Genomic DNA, 25,572 nt, shown 5'->3' with positions numbered 1-25,572 from the left:
GGGAGCTGTAGTCTCCAGCCGCCGAGATGGTGATGGCGGCGAGACCAACAGCGTTCCCGGACCCAGGGGCGTGAGGCTGCGTGTCCAGGTGGCGAGATGGTGCAATGTTCCTCCAGGTGAGCTGCTGCTGCTGCTCTGGCAAAAACCCCCGCTCCGTCGAGGGGCTGGCCCGCTTTTGAAGCGCCTCCGGGCGCGCTGTCAACGGGGACCGGAAGTGCACGCAAAGCCCGCTGGGAGCTGTAGTCTCCAGCCGCCGAGATGGTGATGGCGGCGAGACCAACAGCGTTCCCGGACCCAGGGGCGTGAGGCTGCGTGTCCAGGTGGCGAGATGGTGCAATGTTCCTCCAGGTGAGCTGCTGCTGCTGCTCTGGCAAAAACCCCCGCTCCGTCGAGGGGCTGGCCCGCTTTTGAAGCGCCTCCGGGCGCGCTGTCAACGGGGACCGGAAGTGCACGCAAAGCCCGCTGGGAGCTGTAGTCTCCAGCCGCCGAGATGGTCCAGGTGGCGAGATGGTGCAATGTTCCTCCAGGTGAGCTGCTGCTGCTGCTCTGGCAAAAACCCCACAAATAACGTTCAGTTATCTTACAGCCTTTCTGAGGGTACTTGTTTGGTTCCTTAAAGCTTCAGAAAAACATGTAAGTACCATACCTTGATGACTTACATCTGGAGTCGTTTCTTTGGTTTACGGAAATAACACTTTATTAATGAGGTTAACACTTCCTCCTAGACTTTAGCAACATTATACTGGCCTAAACATACATTAATGTTTCTCTCTTTTCTCCTGCTAACTAAATGTGGCCCTGTGCCTGTCAACCATTTGATTCTCTTCATTTGGTGTAAACCTAAAGTTAATTAAATGACAGTTATTGATTGGTGCTGAAACAGCTAACTTTAAAAACAAAGGGCAAATGATCACTCTGCAGCCTATAATTAATTTCAAACTCAGAAACATATGAACAAGAAGAAAGAGGTAAGAAAGTACTGCATTTTGGTAAGTTAATATTTGTACACATCCAATGAGGCTTTCCCTCTTGAAACCTCCATCCAGACCTCTTAAACCAAGATAATGTTAAATGTTGAAGAAGAGGATTCCCAGACTGCCTTTCCATTGCTGCAGAACAGGGCTCTTTCAAATGTCCAAATAAAAATATTGTTTAATACTAGTCTTTAGCATCAGCGTTTTGGGTTCAATTTATGTTAAGGTCTCCAGTGACAATAAATTCAGCACTGAAAATGTGGGTGCCTAATTGGTGTAGAACTTTCATTATTTGATTTTCAGAGACACATTCCCATGTTGAGTTTATTTACGTAGTTTTATATAGCTCTGGCAAAACCCAAGGTTATCAGAACGCTTTACATCAGTGCATGTTCAATTCAAATAGCGAATCAATGGATAAAATCAAAATAGGACAAGGGAGAGGAGGGGTTGTAGGGCAGTTTTACAGAGAGACAGTGGTTGAGGGCATGTCTTGACAGTTGATTGTCATCCTGCGAGTTCAGGTGTCTGTTGATGAGGATATCCTCTAGTTGTCTATTGAAGCTCAAGAAGGAGGGGTTGGGCCTGATATGTACTGGAATGGAGTTCCAGATTTTAGGGGCATTGCTCGAAAAGGAGCTAACTAGGGTTTTTTGTTTGTTGATTTTGGGAGGGATAAGGAGTAAGGTTTTTGAGCTTTCTAGGTTTCTTGAATGTTCTACTTTTTTTTACTTAAAGACAGGGTAAGCTGGTTTCCTGGTATGGAGGGCTTTGTGAGTTAGACAGGCAGTTTTGAAGCTACAGCAAGCTTCAATTGGGAGCCATTTCAGTTCTCTCTGCGGAGGAATATGATCATATTTTTTGGTTCCTATGGCCATTCTGACTGCTGTATTGAGAGTAATTCTGAGCAGTGCAAGGTGTGATTTTGCAGTTCCTGTGAGAGTTGCGTTCCTGTAGACTAGCCTTCGTTGTGCCATTTCTTGTGTGGCAGGTTTGAGGTCGTTCTGCGGTAGGTAGGATTAGATTTTGTTCAGAAGTTTCAGGTTATAGAAGGCAGTTTTGGCACTGTTCTTTATATGGCCTTTTGTGTACAATTTAGTGCCTGATGCGATACCTAGAGATTTGACAGAGTTGGCAAGGGTAGCTTTGCAGTTAAGTACATCTATGGAGTTTAGCCATTCCCGTATTTGAGGGGATTACTCTGACTTTGATATGAGTAGAATTTCTGTCTTAGCTTGGTTAAGTTTTAGGTGGGTGCCAGATAGCCAATATTTTATTTCTTTGAGGGTGGCGTTTAGTCTGTGTATGTCATCTAGTGAGGAGATTTCCAAATATGCTCGATTGGGAGGCCAATCTATCTCTGTTAAGGCAGCTTATGTTTGGAATGCCCTCCCCCTTCACCTCAGAGCCTCTCCAACCATCACTGTCTTCAAAAAAGATCTTAAGACCCATCTTTTTAACGCCCCACTATAACAGATGTGCTCCACTCTTGAGGCTGAATTACTCACCGCGCCAGGATACCCCGTGGTAATGGAGCGCGCTATAAAAGCTTATAAAATAAAATATAGCTGGGTGTCCTCTGCATATAGGTGAAAGGGGATGCTGGCTTGGTTGAGAATAAAGGTGAGAGGCTCCATGTAGATATTGAACAGTGTAGGTGAGAGGACAGAGCCTTGGGGGACACCCTAGTTGATTGGCATTATATCTGAGGTCAGACTGCTTATTTTTATTTGTTGTGAGTGGTTTTGTAAAAAAGATGTGAACAAACAAAGGCCCACCCTTCTGCTCTGATCCTTTTTTTTGAGGATATCTAAAGAAACGTGTGATTGACTGTGTCAAAGGCCTCTGATAGATCTAGGAGTTAGAGCAGGCAGCATTGGTCTGTATCTGTGTCTGTATTTAGGGATTGAGATGATGTAGCTGTTAGCTACAGATATAATATCTTCCCTATCCTCCACTACCTGCCAGGTTAACTTTAGCTCTAGAGATATGATATCAATCTGGTACTTCATTTATATTTTCCTTGCTCATCCACAATCCTTCCTTTCATGACAGAACTAAGACATGGATACAATAGCTATGCAACTTTGAATTTTTACAGGTAGAGGTACCTGCATTTCCTGTTCACCATTGCAGAGGCAGTATGGAGTGGTACTCTCCTAAGGTGTGTGGAATTTCACAAAACGACTTTGAAATTATCGTAGTAGCTGATGCTATTTTGATTTTCTACTGCTTTTTGCTTTTCGTATTGTGGCTGTTATATATATAGCCTGTTCTGGTCTCCTGCTTCTGACGTATACATCCCCACTCTTATGTTTGCACTTCCAAGCGAGGATTTACAAATGACTAGCTCAGTATCTGGAAACTTTACATTTCTTGTATCTCTTTTCAAGGCTGTCTCACACTTGTCTCCTGAGAATGGTTGCACCTGTTAATTTGATTTCAATTTGGGGAGAAGTTGACAGTGGTTCATATTTCACCCAACCGTTCTGCCCATTAGGTAATTGCCACACTGAAAAGATAGAAGGGGAATGGGTTGATTGATTGGCCTAGACATTGATTTACATAATCATCATCATCATCATCATAATACCCTCTAAAGAGTCTTACTATCCAAAGACTTCCAAGCTATATGCTGACATGATCCCTCTCATCTGAAAAGAGGTGAGATTTTAGTCTGTCATTTAACAGAAAAATATTCAGAAACCACTAAGCATCTTCAGGTAAGTAGTTGCACAAAGAATTTGTTTTACAAACGAATGTGTCAATTTTGAATGAAGTATAAGGTTCTTTTCAATGGAGCATAGTTTAAATAACAGATGCGTTGGTCCATGATGGGAATGTCAAATGTGGAGGAGGGAGTTGCCAGTTACATGGAAGCACAAGTCACAATGTTTGGTTGAAAATTCTTGGCAGAATAGTAGGACACTCGAGGGAACACTAGAATAGAAGGGGAAATAGAGCGGGAAACAAGGAGGAATACAAAGTAGGTGCGGAAGGTGATATGAAAGTCACTGGACACAAATTAAAGATTTAAGAGAATGAAGTGAGAACTGCCAGATATTTGAAACAAGTGCACCACTTTTTAACATACATAGATTTGCAATTAGAATGCAGGTTACATGTATGGTAAAACCATAGTTATAACAATAACGCTTCAATGATCTTTTAAAATGTAACCCCAATTGGCAAAGGACTTTAACCTCCTTATAACTACCTAGTATATGGTACCAGTGGTACCCAGGGCATGGGAGTAAAAGGTGTCACCAGGTCTCGAAACACTGTTGGTGTCACCCTGAGTTACCCAAGTAAACCATTGCAGATTGCAGGAGAAGTGTAAATGCTCAAATTCGGCTTTGACCTCACCTAGACTGAGCTAAGGATGTATTATTGTGAATTCAAGGACCCTCTTTGGTGTTTGTGAGAGTATTACATGGTGAAGCCTAGCCAGCCTCATCACATAATACTCCACCGTCCTACAATTATTATGCCAGTGAGGGTGATAAAACACCTGTGCTATCATAAAACCAAGGGACACACAAAAAGGCCTATAAGGCTCAGCCAGTGGATGAAAGAGGTGTGGACCTGGGGCAGAACTGAAACCCAGTCGGAGTCCAAGTTAAGAATTATTCTGACCCTGGCTTCTTGAAAACTGCCATAATTAGCAGTGGGTCCATGCCCTTACTCATGCCTCGCCAACACACACAGACACACACCTATGTGCCCACACAAATGCAAAACCTACAAACACACAAAAACACACTCTCACACCTAATATTATCATTCCCCACTCGCACAGGTTGTGGATGTGGAATAGGAAGCATATATTACACTGACCACAATGTTAATCTCTGCCTCTGCCCTTCTTCTAGCCCCACTGGGGCCTCACCTCCTATCCTTCTGTGTATACTATTGACTATGATCCCCTATACGACTGTCTCACCAAGGACTCAATGCTTTAATCATGGGGTCCATTTAAGCTAATCTACTTTGGAAATGGTAGCCTTAGTGCTCATACCTGGATCCAAAGTACTAAATTACAGTAACCTATAAGAGAGAAGATTAGGAGTGGAGTATAATGTGCTGGTCTCATGGTGTTATATGGTTGCATTCTTGTAACCTCACATGATTGTCATTCATTTTTTTTTCCCCCTTTTTCAATCCAGCAGCCAGTTCCACTGACCAGGGTACTCTCAAATCAATTCTCTGCAAGGTGGCACACTGCCCACCTTCGCAATGCCATTTTAATTATATGGACTTCTCCAACAAACCTCACTAAATATTGAAGAGTCTGCTACTCCTTGAATTGCCATATCCCCAGTGGGGTATCAAGGGGGGGAGTTCTGCCCCAGGCGCCATGAGTTTTGGGGGCAGCGGCCTACCCCCTTACCTTCGACCGTGGCATTACAGACTTTCAGGGACTCACCAGCAAGCCTGCCCTCCATTCATGAGACCTCTGGCCGAAAAATGCAGTGACCGCCACGGGCGGCACATCAGCTCGTTATTCCACTGCATATCCCTCCCTGTTTTAAGTGCACCATGTCTCCAGTCAATGGCTTCAGCCTAATGACGCCGTGGCTATAGGCTTGGTTGCTTTCAGTGACTCAATTGAACTAACTCACCTGATGAGAATGATCTGTAACAGAAAAGCCAGTAATTGAAATTGAATGTCGTAACAGCTTGTAGTTAGGTGTAATTCAAGACACTCAAGGCACTAATATTTCCCCCTTTTGTATCTCCCCACATAGGTTCTCAACCACTTTCGCCTACTACGGCCTGACCTTGGACTTACAGAGCTTTGGTGACAATGTTTACCTCTTACAAGTCATCTTCGGAGCTGTGGATTTCCCTGCAAAGTTCATTGCCACCATTTCCTTGAGTTACCTTGGCCGGCGGATTACGCAAAGCACTTCCCTCATCCTGGCTGGGACGATGATCCTTGCTAATATCGTCATGCCAGATGGTAAGGCGGTGATCGGGCAAGTTTAAAGGAAAGTAAGCTATTCATAGGTGATGACAAATTTTAGTGCCAAAACGAATTATTCATTAATGTTAGAAAATGTTAGAAATATATAAACATATTCATTTGCAGGGCTTCATGAGAGGATTGAAGAGCTGTCCCGTGCTCAAAGAGGAGGTTGTATTGCGAAGAATAGACCTTAGTCATGGCTTATAGACTAGTTTGTGTAATTTGTGTGTGTATTTGCATTCACATGTGCAAGGTGATAAGTGGGGCATTGTCAGTGCAGTGTAATGCTTTGGACGTTTTTAAAGAAACAGCGCAAAACTCCACAATTTACATGAATTGCATAAAGAGTTAAAGTTTTTTGTAGCTTTTCAGTCCAGAATTCCACTTCTCTGAACAAAGGCAGAGATTTTTAGCCCCTTAACCCCTTCCACGCTCATGACGAGCTGGGCTCGTCATGAGGTAGCCTCCTCGCACGCTCATGACGAGCCCAGCTCGTCATGTAAAGTGCGTTTTAAAAAAACTCAGCGTGGGAGCGGAATAACGCCCGCACGCATGCGGTTAAAATGGTAAGTTTACCCTAAGAGCTTTATAAACATAACAGGCCTTATTTATGAGGCCTTGCAGCACTTTTATGCTGCTATTGCGTCACTTTTTGTGACACAACAGCGATGTTCAGTTCAGTTCAAATGACTTTTTTCGATTCACATGAATCATAAAAGTATTCCATACATACATAAAACAATAAAACACTTTTTTTTTATATCTACTAAACAAAATTTGGGGTTGGTTCATGTAAAAATTCTCGATTTTTAAAACATTTTTTGTTAAAAAAAAAGAAATAAATAAATAAAAATAAAAAATTCCATCAAGCTAATTTTCAAGTGACAATTCATATCTTTTCCTAATTGACAGCACAGTTCTGATGAAGTTGAGCACAGCACTACAAATTTCAGTAGTGGACAAAGATCGTAAATAATTAAAACCTTCTTGATACGAACAAGGGCGAATTTTTGTTGAAAGAGGCTTAATAAAGCGTGCCCTAATATCTGTATAAAATGTGCAAAATAGCATAAAGTGCATAGTACTTTGTTGGGCTAAGTTATTACAAGGACAGGCAGTCAGTCTCTCCCACCAACTCGATTGTTTAGGGAAAGCCACTAGAAAGTGGAAAGTGCAAAGACGAAACCTGGTCAGAATGAAACAAGCTTGTGTATGAATAGTAAAAGACAAATAAAATTGCTGATGAAATTGCGACCCATTGATAAAAGCATCATTTTCCCGATCCGCGGTACTTATTTCATTACAATATACATTTTTTATGATTGATTTCATATTAGATTGAATACCATCAGGATTATCATAGTAGTGTCCCAAGCCGATTCTATGAAAAGTGTTCCTGACATAACAAAGCCAGGGAATAGACATGGCCTTTTCCAAGTTCATGCAGTCTTTAATGATTGCTCTTGAGAATAATAAATCGTCCGAAGTCCATACCTTTCCCCATAAAATCAATAGGGCAATAATTATTCTACCTCTGACATAGTCTAAGCCCACTTCAGAGTGACAACATTTTGTAGAAGAGCTAATGGGGATCATCAGTAATCTTTTCAGGAATTTATTTTCTAAAATTTGTTCTGGCTGATTTTTTGGTGACCCCATACTCCTGCCCCATATGTTGCAACTGAGAGGCATTTTGATTTATATCAAATCAACATTTCTGTCACTGGCTTATGTCCCAATTTAGACGCGAAACGGAACATCCCCTCTACAATTCTACTAGTATGTTGGGCCTGGGCTACAATCAAATGGACCCAGTTTAATTTGTTATTAAAAATGTTCCCCAGGTATGTGAAATTGGGTACCTTATCAATGATCATTTCTTTTACCACAAATGTTTGCGTTTTAGTCTGCTTGGGGCCACATACCATGACCATGAGGAATGATTTACTAAAGTTTACTTTCAAGTCTAAACCCGTCACAAAATCAGTAAAAGCAATCAACATTTTTTGAAGGCTATTGGCCGTTAAGGCTATCAAAACCGTTTCATCAGCATATGATAATAAAGGGACCAACTGCCCACCTATACTAGGATAATCCAGATGCTGATCTATACAAAAATTCTCCACCCCATTTGTATATAAAAGAAATAAAAAAGGAGCCAGGTTATAGCCCTGTTGCACGCCTCTGTTGAGGCAATAGCCCTAGTCATCTCTCCTCCTTAGCTGTAACGAATAGAGACAGTAGTTGACGCATGCAACCTGCGTAGAAGGGTGATAAGAGCATCCTCAAAGCCCATTTTTTCCATAAGTGTCCATAACTTACCCTGACTCACTGTATCAAATGCGCTGGATAAGTCCATGAAGGCCAGGTGGATTGAGCCTCCCCTGGCGTCCATGTACTTACCCATAATTAAAGAGAGATTAAGACATTGTTCACTTGTCCCCATTCCCTTCTTAAAACCATATTGGCTAGGGGACATTAGGCCAGTATCATTGGCCCCCGATTACAGGCGGGCAAGAATTACCCTCCCAGAACCTTGCGTATTGCATCAATTAAAGAAATGGGCCTGTAACATACAGGGTCATGCCTACTACCTTTCTTATATATAGGTACTGATAGGGCGCGCAGGTCACCCGACTATAAATTTACCATACGCACACTTGAGCCCATAAATTCAATTTACCATATCATTTAATCGGGTAACCTACACTCTACAGTAATTAAATAATACTGTTTCCTATATCCTTGACTTACCAATCCTTGTCATTGGTACCTATGACCACAATGGATCAGGGAGCTAGCTGAAAAGGTAAGCAGGCCAAAATAACATTTATAACATTTATAAGGTTTGCACTCTTTAAAATAACCACAAACTCAAAAAGTTTTGAAAACCTTTATCTATTCTTCGTCAAGGGTTGAAAGCATAAGGTTTACAGCAAGCAAACTATCGATAACCAAAATCATGAAAAGCGTATAACCATGTAAAAGATAAATGATGCCAACCATTTAGTACTCTAAAGGGAAGGTAAGAACAGGGAACATGCTAATAAGAAACTTTCAGAAATTAGACTTAATATAGTGTTTCTAAAGGACAGGGAAATAAGGAACATACTATAAATCACAGTTTAATCACTGTTAACGCGTAGGTAAGAAAAAGGAACTCAATTGGAATGACGATAATTGGAATAACCATATAACTAATGTGAAGGTAAAAAGTGGAACACACTAATAATTCAGAGCAATCACTTTATTTCGGCTAAAGGAGGGTAAAGAAAGGGAACATCTATATTTCATGAACAGTATTCCGCAATTGCCTAAAGGATGGAAAAAATGGAACATGCTAATAAAAGCTCTTTCACGACTTTAGTACTTTGTCACAAAGGAAGGGGAATGAAAGGAACATATGCAATTATAAATTTAGCAAGATTTAAGGAAAGGGACAGAAAAGGACGCAAGTGTGTTTCCCTCACAGATTTATATTTACCTAGAACGGTGTGAAGACCAACCCTGGCCATGGGTCAGTTGAAAGGACAGAAGAAACCGCAAGGAATGCAGTTGCCAGTAGGCCATCAGGTGCAGTATGGAAACCAGGACAGGAAACCTAGATTTGGATCAGAACAGGACCACCAAAGTTGAGACCAGCACCCACAGTTTGGTTGCAACGCCTGCGCTACACCCTCTCTGCAGCTATCAGTCAAAACCCCGATTGGGTTATCGAATTCCCCAGCAAAGTGCTTCGCCCGCACTTAAGGTTCTCAAATCCCCGATTGGGTCTATGAGTCTGTCTGACAGAGTGCTCCGCAGCACCTCTGTTCTCGGTCAGCTATTGAGTGTGTTGGGTCAGTGACAGGTCAGCTATTTGGACAAGTCGGACAATTTCCCTAGCTAAACCTAGGCTAGTTATACTGTTTTCCAGGTCAGTGTACCACCCTCCAAATGTTGCAAGTGTAAGGATCCCCAATTTCGATTGGTCAAAAGAAAAGGACAGGTCATCACACTCCCTAAAATTCGAGCTTTCTCGAGCTCCTTATTTGCATTAAAAATACACCCCTTGAATTTCAGGTTCTCATGATGTCTTCATTTCATAAAACAATGAATGTTCTATTTACAAATACATTGTAATTCTCTGGAGTTCGTAAGGTGAAGTTCCCAGGAGCATCTTCTCAGTCAGTCAGCTCCTTGGCTTCAATTCAAAGGTCACTGCCTTGGAGACTCGCAGATCTCGCGCAGACTCAGTTTCAAGAAAGATGGAGTACAGCAAGGGACAACGGGCCATATTTTGTAAAGTACCAAAAAATTGAAAAAAACTGTTTTAGAACACGGAAAAAATGAATACACTGTATACCATGAACTTCTACTCTACACCTATTACTTTATAATAAACTATAGCTTAGTGATTAAGCAGAACGGACATCATAGCAAAAGCAGCACTGCTAGCTTCTCGCATGTGAGAACACAAAGCAGCCATTTTAGCTCTAATGCGCAGATGCGAACAGGTTCCCTCCAGAACTGCGAGTACGTCACGTCACATGGGTATGACCGACGCATGCGCAGTAGAAATTCCCACGTAGCAGCAGCCATTTTAGGTGGCAAGCGTATTAGGATTAGTAAACACATAGGCAAGCTTCTCTCGGACACCCACAAGTGTCGGAAAAGGGGCAAATTAATAAGACAAACAGGTTGATTAATTAATTAGGGTTATTTGAGGTTCATGAATACAAGCAAGGCGCTTTACGTGCGAATCCTTGCTCCATCAGTACCACCACTGCCTCTTTCCACAAACCAGGAATGGGGCCCACTATTACTGATTTAAAAACTTTTACCAACAAAGATGCCCATAATTGTAGATTACTTTTAAACAGATCGAGCGGCACCCTGTCAGGACCTGCCGCCTTTGAGGGAATGCCTTTTGTCAATGCCTCCTCAACCTCACCAAGAGAAATAGATGAACTAAGTTGATTAGCAGTTTCCAACGTAATTACTATTTTATCTCTTTGGTCATACAGTAGTAATCCTTTTGGGTTAAATATATTTGAAAAGTGTGTCTCCCAAGCTTCAGCAGTTATTGTTGATTTAATGCTCCTTACATCATTTGTAAAGAGGGGGCGATTTATAACTTCCCAGAAGCCCTCAGAATCTTTGAGAGTGCTAGCTCTCTCAAGATCTTCCCAAGCAAGTTTTCTGAGTTCCTCCTTTCTATGTCTAGTTACTACTTTATAGGTTTGTCTAGCTATAATAATTTGTTCCCTTTTACAGGGGACTATATGCAAGGCCTTTTTAAGATCTTTTTGCGCTCTAGAGCACTCTGCATTGAACCATTTAATTTCTTGCTGAGCCTTTCTTCTTCATGATCATATTAAATTATTGGCCACATCTTTACAAATTCTATAAAAAACACTCTGTGACCTCCTCAGCGGTAGAATCATCAGATAGACATATCAAAATTTGACTGAGGTTTGATGTCATAATCTCTTTCTCAAATTTAGATTAATTTATTTTGCTCCATTTTAGTCTCACCCCTTGATTAGGATTATATATTAATGGACTGTCATCACTGTCACCCTTAAGAGCTGTTACATACAGGCTGGCAATAAGGGGATTGTGATCACTGACAGGTTTAGGTTCTACTGCAAAGCTATCTACCAAGTGAACACATTTTCTAGATATTAACATGAAGTCGATAGTGCTCGCCCTACACCCTCCCAAGAATGTGGGGTACTGTATGTGTGGCGTACAAATCAGAGTGTCAACAAAACATACGCCGTTTACAAGAATGATGGTATTTAATGCTTCACCATATGAAGAGTGCTTAAAATGGCAGAGTGGTTCATTTTCAGTATCTAGAATCCCACATACCGGTTGTAAACTTTGTTTACACAAAGTACAGTTAAAGTCACCCACCCATATTATGCATAGAGCAAAAGTTTTAATCACAGCCATGTCAATTTCCTCTTTGAGGATATTAATAATCCTGCAATTGCTCTGAACAAAAATATTATAATACAGGTTAATCAAAAGTATTGGAACATCAATCAGATTACCGAGCTTAATCATCTGATACCAGGGGTAGTCAGCTATGATCTCTATCTTTCTGGCACCATATTTAACAGAAATCAGTGTCACTAGTCCTCCTTTTGCTCTCCCAGAAATAGATGGGGTTGCCTGAACATTGAATGAGTGAAAACCATCAATAGTGACTTTCTCCCTACCCATGTTTCCTGGGTACAAATGACATAGAATTCCTTAATATATTGTAGCCAAACCTCATCCTCTAGTCTAGATCTAATGCCGCAATGTTCCATGAGATAAGTCCCAATGGACAGTCACTTTAAAGATATCCCACTGCCCCTGCCCCTTCTGTATTAAGGATTGATTGTGCTACTAGCATGGTGTTTGTGACCTTATTGGCCCTCCCATCACTGTCTGAAAAAAATACAATGGGCAGTTAGGGCTATTCTGTTGGTTGAGTAAGTGAATATGGTCACTAATGCCATTTGGTGAATTAGGAACTGTCTCTGGATCATTGTTTATGATATCTATATTCCCAGGAACTCTCGAATAAGGAGCCTGTTAATCAATATCTCCCAAGCCATTCAGTGCCTCATAGCGGTTTGGATGATACTAGGGAGGAAGCATAGGATACTGACTATCTAATCTAGGTCTTTCTCTATCCCCAACTGAGCACAGCGGTCTAGGTGGCTGATAGAAAAAGCCCAGCGGCAGGACAGTAATCCCCTTTGAACATGCAGACCAGGTATTTGTCCTTTCTAGAATTTTCTTAACTAGACGTTAAGTTCTAAATGTTAGGACGATACAATCGCCTGCAAATTTCATGGTGGATTTCCCTACCCACCCAATCCGCCGTGCCATTTTAAATTCCACAAAGAACTCCTCATTGATGCCCGTCCTCTCCCTCAGGAAGGATAAAGCCTTATTCCTCAGTGCAGACCAGTATTCTGGTGCACCTGATGTCAGCGGGGGGACATTAGCTAGGATTATGGTGTAAGGAGGTTATGCGGGTAGTAAGTGTAAATTAGTGTATGAACCACCCGATGTTCTTTGATCAGGCACTCTACCTTCTGTGGTACTCGGGGTCTGGGGTTTCTGGGCTCTTTCAGTATGGGAGACATTTTCGACATATGTATTCTGGAAGTTCGTGGGGGTTGTGTTCTTATCCTAAGAAGAATTCTCGACACTATTTGATACTAGTCCTGCTACACTTCTACATTGTAGATCATTCTGTTTTTTACATCTATCACAGGATTTATGATTGTTTATAGTCCTATTCTTAACAGTGCACTCAGCCCCATCAGATATTGCCAAATTTTGATTACAGCTTATTACCAGATTTTCTAAATTCGATAACCTAACCTCGATGTTGTTTAGCCTTTCCAACAATGGATCTAAAAGAGTTGCAACCGTAGTTTCTAGTTTTTTCCAGAAATCAACTTCAGTTGGGAACACCCCCCTCCCAAGAGCCACTTCAGTGCAGGATTGGTTAGATGTCGGATTATGTTCTCTATATTCATAAGGTTTATTCCTATGCCTTAAGGGCTTGGGCTTGGGCAGAGGCAAGTTTTGTTTATTCCCAGTGTGTCCCTTTCTTTTCTTAGAGGGTGCTGCAAGACTATTCATATGATTAGTTTCAGCTTCAACTTTTTGGCACCGTGTGACATAATTTAGCCTGGTTGTTTTTACAGGATCATCTAGATTATCACATATATCAGGAACTTTAATGATCTCAATCGGTTCAGAGACCGAAGTTGTTGGGTACAGTGTGTCGTTTTGGGATACATTAGCTTCCAAGCTCAGTTGGGGAACTCGGGCAATAACAACAGAGATTGTGGGTGAAATTCGATTATTGCTATTTTGCGGCTCCAAGGATAGTCTACACTCTGTAAGTTCTATTTCATGGATGAGCGCTGACCCTGCCCTCAGCAGGAATGCATCCAGGGTCCGAACTACTCCCTGGCCATTTCTAGACTTAGGTTTGCTCATTATGTCCTCCCTTGGAACAGGAACAAAAACCAGGCTATAGAGGAGATTAGTGTAACAGTACCTTGATAGCTGAACGTTTGTCTACTCGTGTACTCCAAGTCCATTGACAAATATCAATAACGTGACCCAGCCCGGCCTCCCTCAGTCTCCGATGGGCGCAGACCGACCCGGCCGTGGCCTGGGCGTGGGAGGCCGGCGAGGTTCTTATCGCGCCTCTGGGCGCGGACCAACAGTGCTGCATCAGGCACCGATACAGGGCAGCTGGGAAATGTAGTTTTGAAAAGCTGTTTCCCTCACGGCAGGCAGCTAAGGACTACTGACAGTTCTCCTCACGGCGATGGTGTCTGCTTTGAGCTGGCGTTCCCACTCACTTCCACCAGTCCATGGGTAGAATACACCACAGGTAGACACCAGGCACTCTGCAGTCTCACCCGAGTGCCAGGGGTGCGCTTCCGCACTCCTCGCCACTTGCAGCTGATCAGACCTCTCATCCGGGTAGCTGCGGGCGGGAAGCTCCACCTCCGGGCGTTCTGGGCCGAGCTCCCTTCCCCAACAGCTCTCCTGTAATATCAGGGGTTGGGAGCCCCCTTTTACTCGCCGCTTGTGTGCTAAGACTGCGGAGCACACATACCAGACAGTGCGTCACTGCCCCGACCTCTGGCGCATACTCCCGGCCGCCGTCACTCTCCCAATGTGCTTGACTGCTGCGGCAGCCTCACTCGACCGCTCCCTGGAGCCAAATCTCGGCAGGTCCTACTACCGATACAGCTGGGTTAAGCATGCAACGTTAATAATGTGCCATGCTGCGCCATATTTACAAAGTGATGTATCAAAGCAGATGCACCACTTTGTCAATGTGCGCGCTACATTATACCAGCGGCAGGTATAATGTATTCAGGCTGGGCGTTCCCACCCGAAAAAGACTCATAGAAGTGGCGTAGTGAAATCTATCAGATTTCACTGTGCCACTTCTAGGATGCTACTGCATCAAAACCTTACGCCTGCCTCACAGCACGTGTAAAGGTAATGCAGTGCAATGGGAATAGGCCTACCCCATGCATTGTTGGGAATGCGTCATGATTACGACACAACTCAAGCAATGCACTGGTTTTGCCCCGACAGATGTGTCAGGATTCTTGACATATCTGTAATTCCTTGTGACATGATGCATCGTACAATGAATAAGGTGCATCCATCGTGTCACAAGGAGGGCGCACTGAAAAGTGTCACATCGCTGCTTTCACACAGCGATGCATCACTTTTCAAAAATGTGATCCAATGTTTTGTACCCATTCTCCAGTACATTATTCATACTCACATACAAACACATGTACACACATACACACACACACACACATCCACTAACACGCACACACATGCACACACACATCGCTTAGTTCTTTGTACTTTCACTCACCCTGGGAAGCCCCAGATCAGCTCAGCAATGCACAGTGGCATGAAAACCAAGGACCATATTACACAAAGTTTAAAAAATGCTAGTGCGGCCCCTTCTGTAATACAGCTATTGTTGGTGCACATGTAGCACCAGCAGTTAAATGCATGGCTCCTCATTTGCAGAGTGGGTTTGCCACACAGAAGTTAGGGAAACACTTTGCTTCTGAGCCTGTCCTGTATTTTTGGACACAGGCCACAAACGTTGGTGCACAATCAGTGCCCACCGCCGTGGGTGCCTCCTTGGAAGGAAAAGGGAACCCCCTGACACATCCCCTTAAGGGAGGTGCAGTCACTTGCTGCACCCACCTGCAGGGAGATCTCTGGCCCCCGTTAAAAGTGAAGGCCTGGTGCCATCTGCACTGTGAAGAATGGACTGGCCGCCTCAATCAGCTGATCTGTCTACCCCAGGGTACCACAAGTGTATGGCTGCCCTGGGGTATTACGAGTTTATGGCTGTCCTGGGGTCATGCAATCTCTGTAATAGGGTACACCTGGTTAAAGGTGCACCGCGTAGTAAACAGGGTGCAAAGATGGAGAGTGCTCCCTTACTTTAACAGGGCACCAGGCCTTTGTGTAAGCCGATATATCTCCTGTAAACTTTCCATTTTGGAGTCCTTCGGTAATAAAAGGCAACAATTGAAGCAGAGGAAGAGAAGTTTAAATAAGTGGCTTATGCAGATAACTCCCAGAAGAGCTAAACAGAGTCTAAAATGAGCCCAGTCCTCATAATGGCCAGTCTCACCCTAAAGGCAGCTTAAACCATGTGTGTACTAATAAGACAACGTGTGTTTGATATTGCACTTAGAGGGCCCTCACATTGTAGCTTACTCTCAGTTGAATGAGTCTCTAGTCCAATTCAACTATACCAATATAATGTGGCCATTAATGGTCTATCTGGAGGCACAGAGATGCCTTCCAAGGGGCCCTAGAAGACACAAACAATTCCGATTCCCCACCCCATTATGCACGATAGTCACTCGGCTCACTGACTGTTAGAATTCTGGCTGGTTTTGTCACTACTGCATTATTTAAAGCTAAGTGTTCCCTAAAGTGTAGGAGGTGATAACACCTTCGCCGGAGCAGGTATTGTTTCCTGACCTCAGAGAGCACTGGCTCTCACCTACAGCGGGTCACAAAATTGTCTCTGGTGGCAGGTTGGACGATACCAGTCAAGGGAAGATTTTTTTGCTCAACAAAACACTTAAACAATCAAACTTTGATCTGCAACCTGAAGACAGGAAACAACCTCTACAAGATAAAGAAAACATTTGATCAGAAGCATTTAAACACAAGTATTGAAAATCTGAAATGTGTTGATCTAAGGAACATTCCCTGCACTCTCACATTTCCATGCATGAGTTTCTGCATGTTGTTCGTTTATCACAGAGAGAGCTGATGTGAAAGGAAAAATTGCTAATTAAATCGTGAAACATCTTTGGAGAAGTATATGCAAATGTGTCCTGCTTTAATCATTATGCAATTTGCTGAACTTAATCACTGATTAATTGGAAGGTTAATTGGGACAGGTAATATGCAGCATATTTACATGTTTTGGAAGCAGTAGTTCCAGGCTACTAGTGTCTGGGTTCTATTTTTCAGAAAAGGGCTTCTCTCCTGCTACAAAGTTCTTACATTTCCTGTTTTAAAGCCACTTATATTGTCATTTGCACTAAATTTCAGCACCCTCAGATTTAATGCACCAACATCTTGGCTTCCGGGTGTCATACGAGATACTGATGTCATAAATGATGTAACAGATCGTGCCATGAGTGGTGCAGTATCTGAGGTCATAAGCAGTGCATTGAGGAGCCACAAGGTACAATTAAACTGCTGAACTTTAATTGGTGAATTTCAGTGGTTTATCAGGGTTTAAAACATTATCTTATGACTGACATTGTCACCTAACTGCAACGTACATTTAACCTTTTTTAGTGCATTTCGGGGGATTGGGGGGCTTTAAATGTAACAATAAGTTGTTAATTAAATATCTAACTGTAAAATCCTTTTGACATCTGATCTTTTCGGTGAATTTCTGAGTTTTTTGTAATTTAAAATAAAATCTTCTTACCATAGCTAATTATATCTTCACTTAAACATTTGTGTTTTTTCAGTGAATCTCTTGTTTTTTCTTTTAATGCAATTTATGCATTTTTAACATACCTAAGTATAACGTGACTTAAGCTTTCGTTTTTTCAATGAATTTTAGTTTTTTTCCAAACAAACGGATGTTATTACTGGGCTTCACTGTAACGTCACCTTTTTATCGTAATGTAAGATCTTGCTATCATACTTAAGTATAACATCACTAATATGCTTACTTTATCCAGAAAATCTTTAGTAATGTCTTGTAACTTCACAGCTTAAAGCCAGTTAACAATGTAAGTTTTATTTGCCTCCCATAGACACCACGTTACTCCAGCAGGATCCATAGAACCATTGCAAGTCATGTATGTGGTTTACTTCCTATTACTGCTCCTGTGGGAATACTGCAGGACCTGTGAACATTTAATAACTTGTATTTAGTATGTAAGAGTGATCTTATTTTAACTTTGAGCATAGAGCTTTTGTCATCTGCCTAATTAAGTAGGATACCTTCTGTCTTTTTATGACATGTCTGCATTTTTGGGTGTGGCAGTACCGTAGTGCCTGAATATGGAACAGCAGTACCCATGAAACAAAGGAAAAAAATCTGATTGCTTTAAATGACTGTCCTGCTCCATTTACAGGACTTTACTACCCCCTCAACCTTAGTTTAGTATAGCACTTGAGTGTGTATACATCTTACACTGCCCTGGCTTTTTTCTGGAGGCATCCACTTTTTGGGGGGGGGTTTAACTTCCAAAAATGGCACCTGGTGAGCAGAGATCTGAGCAGCTGGGAGAAGAGCGGGAGGAGACAACTAGGGCTGCTATAGAATTCATTGTGTGGCAGTTTTGCTCCATCTCACCAGGAGAGAAAATATCACCAAAAAATGCCAGTTGCAATCTCCGCCGGAAGAAGTTCAAGAGGGGTGCTGCCAAGAAGTACTCCTTTGGTACTTCTAGCTTGAAGAAGCACCTGAATTCATGGCATCATGGAAACCTAGCTCGTGCCAAGCAAGGACGCAACGAGGAGGAGCATCTACTTCTTCTGCTGAACCCTCTCTACAACCTGGAGACAGTGTACCACCTAAAGTGCTGCAGAGGCACCGCCATGTGAACCCTGCATATTCTAATATGGTCATCCAGTGTAGCAAGTGCTGTGGGGGAGCAACGTGCCTCTATTAGAAGTTGGTGTCTGGCCATCAGTGCCAGTAGAAAAAACATGTTTTTTAAATCCAAGTTCAGATACCCTAATTGTTTTTGTTGAAACCCTGAAAAATAAGAAAACCCTCAAAATAGTTTGTAATCGTTTTAAAACACTGAAAGGTTCTTAAAAATAGAAATTAAATGTTGTCTGTCTGTTTATGTTACTGTATTGTTACAGTATGCTTGCTATAGCAGTCCATACATAACAATAAAAGGACAGCCTAGTGTTATAAGTGCAAGCGAAATGCAAACACTTATAACAATATATTTGTACTTTAAAAATTAAAATAGCATGCTATAACAAATATAAACATTCTCTATATGTACTTATAAATCCTAATAGTCCTACGTAGTAGGGTATACTGGTCATGACATGCACACTCTAGAGTAATTTGCCTCAGTGAAAAATGAGGGGTTAGAAGAAGAGAATGGCCCTTTAATGGCTTGTAAGTTCTACTATTGTAGCATATAAAACTATTAGAACAATCTGCTCTATAAGTGACATATGTTCTAATAGAGACAAAAAGATTCTCTAGGAACATAGAGGTTAACAGACCATTGCTCCTGAAAGGTTTGAGTAGTCTCCAAAGCTTTTGCTATGTGTCTGTGTGCTAGTCCTTACATTGGGGAAATGGGCTACCTGGTAGAACTGGAGTTTTGTCTGCTGCAATGATTGGGGCATTCCAGGAAAATATATATGCTAGTTTACCTTTCCTATCATAACATAAAGAAATCTGTGGAGGAACCTAGAAGGTGTGCTATGTGACACCCCCTGCCACTGCTATCACTGATTGGTAGTTCTCTGACGCTAGGAGGTGCAGGCAACACAAAAACATGCACACGTGAAGATATGGCATTACTCTGCACTGTTTGTGCCTGTAGCTGGGGATGTAAATCAGCAATCAGGCCAAGTATGTCATGACAACTCAGTCTATACCTGTCTATGATCTCTTCGTCTGTCAGGTTGAATAAGCTGACCCTCATCATGAAAATCCTCTCTTGTCACCACCTCCTCCTGTCCCTCACTGCCAGATACTTCATCCTCCTTGACAAGATGTATAATGCTGCCATTGTGAGAGAGCCAGATGCTTTATGGAGCTTTTTTTTTAAATAGTTGTCCAGATGGTTACCACCTGGTCAGGATCAATGGTAATTGCATTACATAACAGGCCCTCTTTTCCCCATTCGCAAATAGGTAACCCTTACTAAATACTGGAATATAGAGCCCTTGAATATTGCTGAAAATGCATTTCCTATTCCCACAGGATGAAGAGCGCGGTATAGTCTCCGAGCGTCAATTAACATGTGAGTGAATGAGTGCATTGTGCGAATGATAACTACATATTTCTCATGATAGCTTGGACTCTATTCGAGGACTAGCAGGATCCCAGGTCCTGAAGAAATAGTGCATACTATTAACACATATACTTTTAAGAAGGTGACAATCTGGCTATATATATGTACTGGTTTCAGTATAGGTCAAAGTCAGCTTAAAACATTATAGGGTACTTATGAAGGGTTTGGAGGGGCAAAATAGTTGTTAAATGTCTTCCAAACATTGGTGTTATGTGGTTTCCAAGGGGAGTTTTGAAGAGTGATGTTGCCAGTCCCCCTTATATAAGTAATCCAATTCAGCCAATATCAAATGTAGGTAGCAGCTGTGGTCTTCCATTTACCGAGAACAGAGTTACAGGCTGAAGATTATAATATGTCTACCAGAAGACTATCACTATGCAACTTGAGTGGTGTATCTAGGAAACCCTATATTAGGGAGAGAAAGTCCTTTCTCAGCTGGACCCCAAATAGGGTGGGGATAAAATCGAATATGCGATCCCAGAGGGGCAAGATTGTGGTGCAGTAAAAATGGAGGTGGGTGAGGTCACCAGGGGCTTCATCACAGTTCCAGCATGTTCAGTTCTCCCTAAGAGACAGCTTGTAAAGTCGAGCAGGGGTCCAGAAGCTGCAAGAGCCAGTACTTTGTTTGGGAGAGAGAAAGAGTGACTTTAGAGGTTACAACTGTTTTCCGGATTAGAAGCCAGGTGTCTGGAGAGAAAGTCCCCGGTGTAACCCATCTTTTGTGAAGCTTCACGGTAAGGCATGTAGATTTTGGCTTTAAAAGGTGGTAAAACTGAGAGGATTGATGGCCTGTCTTATTGAGAGAAAGTATGGTCTTCAAAAAGAGGGATCTCTGTCGGTGTACCTAATAACTTATATTGTCTTTGAAGGTCTCTGAAGGAGAGAGGTGCTCACTGAGTACCCAATTGCTTTAGAAAATGAATGCCTTTCGATGCCCAGGAGCCCCAACATATGGTTTCCCCGATGGATTCTGATCTTAGGGTTGAGGCAGAGTGAGATCATGTTTGAATGAGCGATTGGGGTCTCTAGAAGTCTACCTATCCTCAGGAGGGCTCTTCTCATATTGTTGAAGATATAATTAGCCAACAAGAGGGATTTTATCTTAATAGTTAGTGACGATATGGGCTACAGATGTCCCAGGATCTCCTTTTCAATTAGTAGCCGCGAGGGGGTATAGTTATGGGGGTAGGAGAACCAAAGGAAGCCTTGTCTTGCTAAAAGAAAAGGTTTGGTAATTTTTTGAATACACTAGGTTAACTCCTCCTAGCTGTACAGGCAGGCAGAATTTTTTAAGGGCCATTCTAGGGCATTTATGTTGCCAAATAACTTTGTCGGCAGCTTGTCTAGCTTATGATGGAATTCGTCCATTAATACTAAAGGAAACATACTTATGACGTGATTAACTATTGGGATGACCATGATCTTGATGGTCTCAATGAAACCCCATAGGGTGAGGAATGTTGGGTTCCATCTGTCCAGTAGGGACTCAATTTTATTCAGTGTTCATTCTTTACTATGGTGCAGCTACTCTAATAGATGTAAGTTCAATTCTAGGCCCAAATATTTTATTAAGTGGTTTTGCCAGGACAGTCCGGTATTTTGAAAAGGTCGCTAGTGCAGCGGGTATTCAGACCCATGATTTCAAACTTGTTCTAATTGAGTTTATAGACAGCGACCTGGGTATAGTCCTCTCCTGAATGCAGCAAGAAGGGAATCTGGAGAGAGTTAACTGTCTGTGAGGGAATGTACAGAGTGTGTAAACTGTGTACAACAGGGGCTTGATCAGCTGTGTGTGGTTGCTTCCCCACAGGGTATTGATTGTCATAGTATGGGTTCGCCGACTTAAATGGGCTTGTTTATCTCAAGGGATTGTGAACACGGCAAACACTAGGTGCAGCAAGCCCATGATCACCCATGTGTGCTTAGTTGCCCACAACGGGATTTCTGTTTGCAAAAACATGTGCACAGAGAGAGGGCCACACTTAGTAGAGGTTTGTCTACATTACTGGACTTGGGTGACAAGAGGTGGTGGTCTGTCCATGAGGGGTTATGCACAGGATGCAAATTGTGAGCAAAGAAGCTTTATCACCCATTTGTAATTGTTTGACCATGGAGGCAGGCTAATGGCTATAGATAGTAGAGGTTTATGCATATAAGTGGACTGGGGTGTCTGGAGAGATTTGAGTGGCTGTTAGTGGTTTTGCAAAGTTAGCACAATGTGCAACAGGCGATTGCCCATCTGTGTGAGCTTTATTGCTCGGAGGAAATTGGCTGTCAAAGTAAGGGTTTGACAATGTAAGTGTGCTTGGGTGTCTAGAAGCAGCCTGTCCGTAAGGATTGCAGGCACTTGCCCACCTATGTACAGTTGGTTGCCCACAAGGGTATGTCTGTCTGCCAAGAGTGCAGCACAAAACCAAAGCTATCTGAAGTATAGGTGTATCTACTTAATCAAGCTTGGGTGTGTGGTGGGAGAGGACTGCCCAAGAATGGTTTTAAACAGGGAAAACAGAAGGTTTTCCAACTATGTGCAGTTGATTGCCCACAGAGAGTTGACTGAAAGGGTTCATCACAAGGTGATGGCCATTTGTCCTGGGAGTTTAGCAACTTTAGAGGCTTCAGTAGGCTAAGGGAGTGGGCACTCCATGAGGCCTTGTGTATGTGAACACATGTACAGGTACCTCCCTTCCATAATATGCAAAAACGTTAGGTGGAAGTCGTGTGCATCTTCTATCAGACATTCTTTGGAAAGCTTGTGATAAGTTGGTTGGTGCTGTAACTACTGTCGGGGTAATATATAGGGTACAAACTGAAGTGTACACATAACTTTTTTCCAGTCAGTTATACAATTACTATGGCTGTAGAACTGTTAGTCTGACAAAAATAGCTCTGATAGTCTGTCAAAGGCGGGCTAAATGTTATTCACGCCGGGGTAATTGGAGTAATTACACATTACTCTTGTGGTGCAAAATTACCCAAATTACACAATTATTCCAGCTTGAGTAATTAAGAGTAATTTGGGATAATAATAATACTGTTGAAACAAGAAACTAAGAGAGAGTGAGTCGCTGCTGGCTTCTGCTGTTTGTGTCATATAGCATGTAGCACCATTTTTTTCGCACAAAATGCATTCTTAGGCCCATTTTAGTACACTAGGGTGCATTTTTCACTAACAACTAGTAAAGTTACGAGTGCAGAGTCTCTGCACTTGGACGGAGTTGCTGCAATTGGGGCAGAGTCCCCAGGCCCATGGCGGAATCTTGGCACTCGTGGCAGAGTTTCCGCACTTGTTCAGCTGTGTGGGGTAGCTTGCCCAAAAGGAGGTGGTTGTTTGTGAAGAGTTAGGAACAGGGCAAAAGCTGGGCATAGTAAGGGTTGAGGCACCAAATGAGGCTTGAGTGCCTAGAAGGACTTAGTTCACACAACGAGTTGGGGACAAGATGAGGATTGAGTACAGCAGGGGTTTCTCTACCCAAATATGGTTTGTTGGATATCTGAAAGGGGAAGGCTCTTCATAAGGGTTGTGTATAGGGCATACACCATGTACACCAAGGGCTTGCCAATCTGACTGTGGTTTGCTGCCCAAAACAGGTTGACTCTCTTTAATGGTCGCAGAACAGGACAAAAGCACTGTGTAATAGAGGTTAGGTTCCTAAGAGGACATAGTTGTCTGAAGGCAGTTGGCTTTCTGTGAGTGGTTGTCCACAGGGCAAACACCATGTGCAGCTGAGGCCTGCCCACCTGTAAGGAGTTATTTGCCCACAGGACGTTATCTATCTCATATGGTTCAGAACAAGGAAAAAGCCATGTGTGGTAGGGGTTTAGCAACCTAATAGGGATTGGGTGTCTCAAGCAACTGAGCTCATAGTGAGATCATATTTAAAGGATGAACAACATGCACAGCAAGGGTTTACCCTCCCATGTACAGTTGGTTGCCCACAGAGGGTTGACTGTTTGCAAAGGGTGTGGAACAGAGTAAAAACCAAGCATAGAGATTGGCCACCTAAGGGGCTTAGCTGCATGGAGGAAGTGGGCTGTCCATGAGGAGTTGTGCACAGGGTGAAGACCATGCATAGTACTGGCTTGTCCACCTGTGTGCAATTGCCTCCCACAAAGGGACTTGGCTGTCCACAACGGGTTTTGTTTAGGGCGAAAGCCATATGTAGTAGAGATTCTACTTCAGAGGGGCTGAGTGTCTAGAAGGTAAAGGCCCCATGACAGCTTGTGCACTGGTCTGAGCCCATGTGTAAAAGAGCCTTGCCTAATGAGTCTGGCTCAATGTGCTCTCTAGGAAGGCTTTGGCACAGGGGCATAGACCAAGTGCACCAGTGGTTTGCCCACACTTCTGCCATTGGTTACTCACAGGAGGGCTAACTGCAAATGGTTCTGAACATAGTGAAAACCATGTGTAGTAGGGGTTTGACCACCAAATGGAGCTTGAGTGACTGGAGGGAGTGAGACACTCATGAGAGGTTGAGCAAAGAGTGAAGATTTTGTGCAGCAGGGGCTTGCCCACATGTGTGTGGTTGTTTGCCACATAGGCCTGTCTGTCTGCAAAGGATTTAGAACAGGGTGAAATCTGTGCATAGTAGGGGGTTAGGTCACCTAAGGTGGCTTAGATATCTGAAGAGAGTGGGCTCTCTTCGAGAGGTTCTGCACAGGATAAAGACCATGCACAGCAGAGCCTTGGTCACATGTGCTTAGTTGATTTCCACAAGGGGTTTGCTCTCTGCAAAAATAAAGACTATGCATAGAATGAGCTTGGCCTGCTTGTGTGTCTGGAGGGAGTGGGATCTCCATGAGGGCTTGTCCACAGGGTGACAACTGTGTGCAGCAGAGACCTATCCTCAATGTGTGGTTGGATACCCAAAAGGGGGGGGGGTCCCTACAATGTGTTCAAAACAAAGTGAAATGCGTGCATAGTAAAAGTTTACTTCACAAATGACACTTCAGTGTCTGGAAGGATTGGGCTCTCCATAAGTAGTTATGCATAGAGAGGAGAAGGCCATACACAACACAAGTTTACCCACTTATGTGCCATTGGTTGTCAATAATGGGTTGGCTGTCCACAATAAGTTTGGAAAACTGTAAAATTTGCATGTAATAGAGGTTTGGCCACATAAGAATGCTTGAGTGTCTGAAGGACATTGGACTCTACCTTAACTAACCTTATTGACCTAGGCAATGTTGGAACCAATGCAGCAGCTCCTATTTACTGATGAGGAAGCTTGGAATGATCCACAACACCCCTAGCTCTCGTGAGAATACATTCCAGCGAATGTTTGCTGCCAGGGAGCATGACTTACTGAGAACATGAATCACACATATTTGCCGAACTTTGTTTTTTGAAGATAGCTATGAGTAACTACTTTTCTCAGAGAAATCCATTTATTACTTGTGGAACTGTTCCACACAGCACCTGATGATGTGCCAAGAGGGTGGAGGAAGCTTTTTCTAAATAATATGAAATTGAAACTATCTGGTAGTTTTGCCAAACTCCTTGTATGTCCTGAATTTTCCATGCAACAGTAAAAAT

At 42.7% G+C, this 25,572-nt stretch overlaps 1 protein-coding gene across 1 annotated transcript in view; it reads left to right on the top strand.

Annotated features, from left to right (window-relative positions):
* The window catches only part of LOC144781543 (solute carrier family 22 member 6-A-like), a 623,507-nt gene that overhangs the window by 402,822 nt on the left and 195,113 nt on the right, over positions 1–25,572 (top strand). The window contains exon 7 of the mRNA XM_078660448.1: positions 5,723–5,937. Within this exon, the coding sequence (XP_078516574.1) occupies positions 5,723–5,937 (215 nt within the window). The remainder of the gene's footprint in view (positions 1–5,722; positions 5,938–25,572) is intronic.

Source organism: Lissotriton helveticus, chromosome 9 (genome assembly GCF_964261635.1).
Source record: "Lissotriton helveticus chromosome 9, aLisHel1.1, whole genome shotgun sequence".
Lineage (NCBI taxonomy): Eukaryota > Metazoa > Chordata > Amphibia > Caudata > Salamandridae > Lissotriton > Lissotriton helveticus.
Note: the sequence above shows the minus strand (reverse complement) of the source record. Positions and strands in the feature narration are given on the sequence as shown.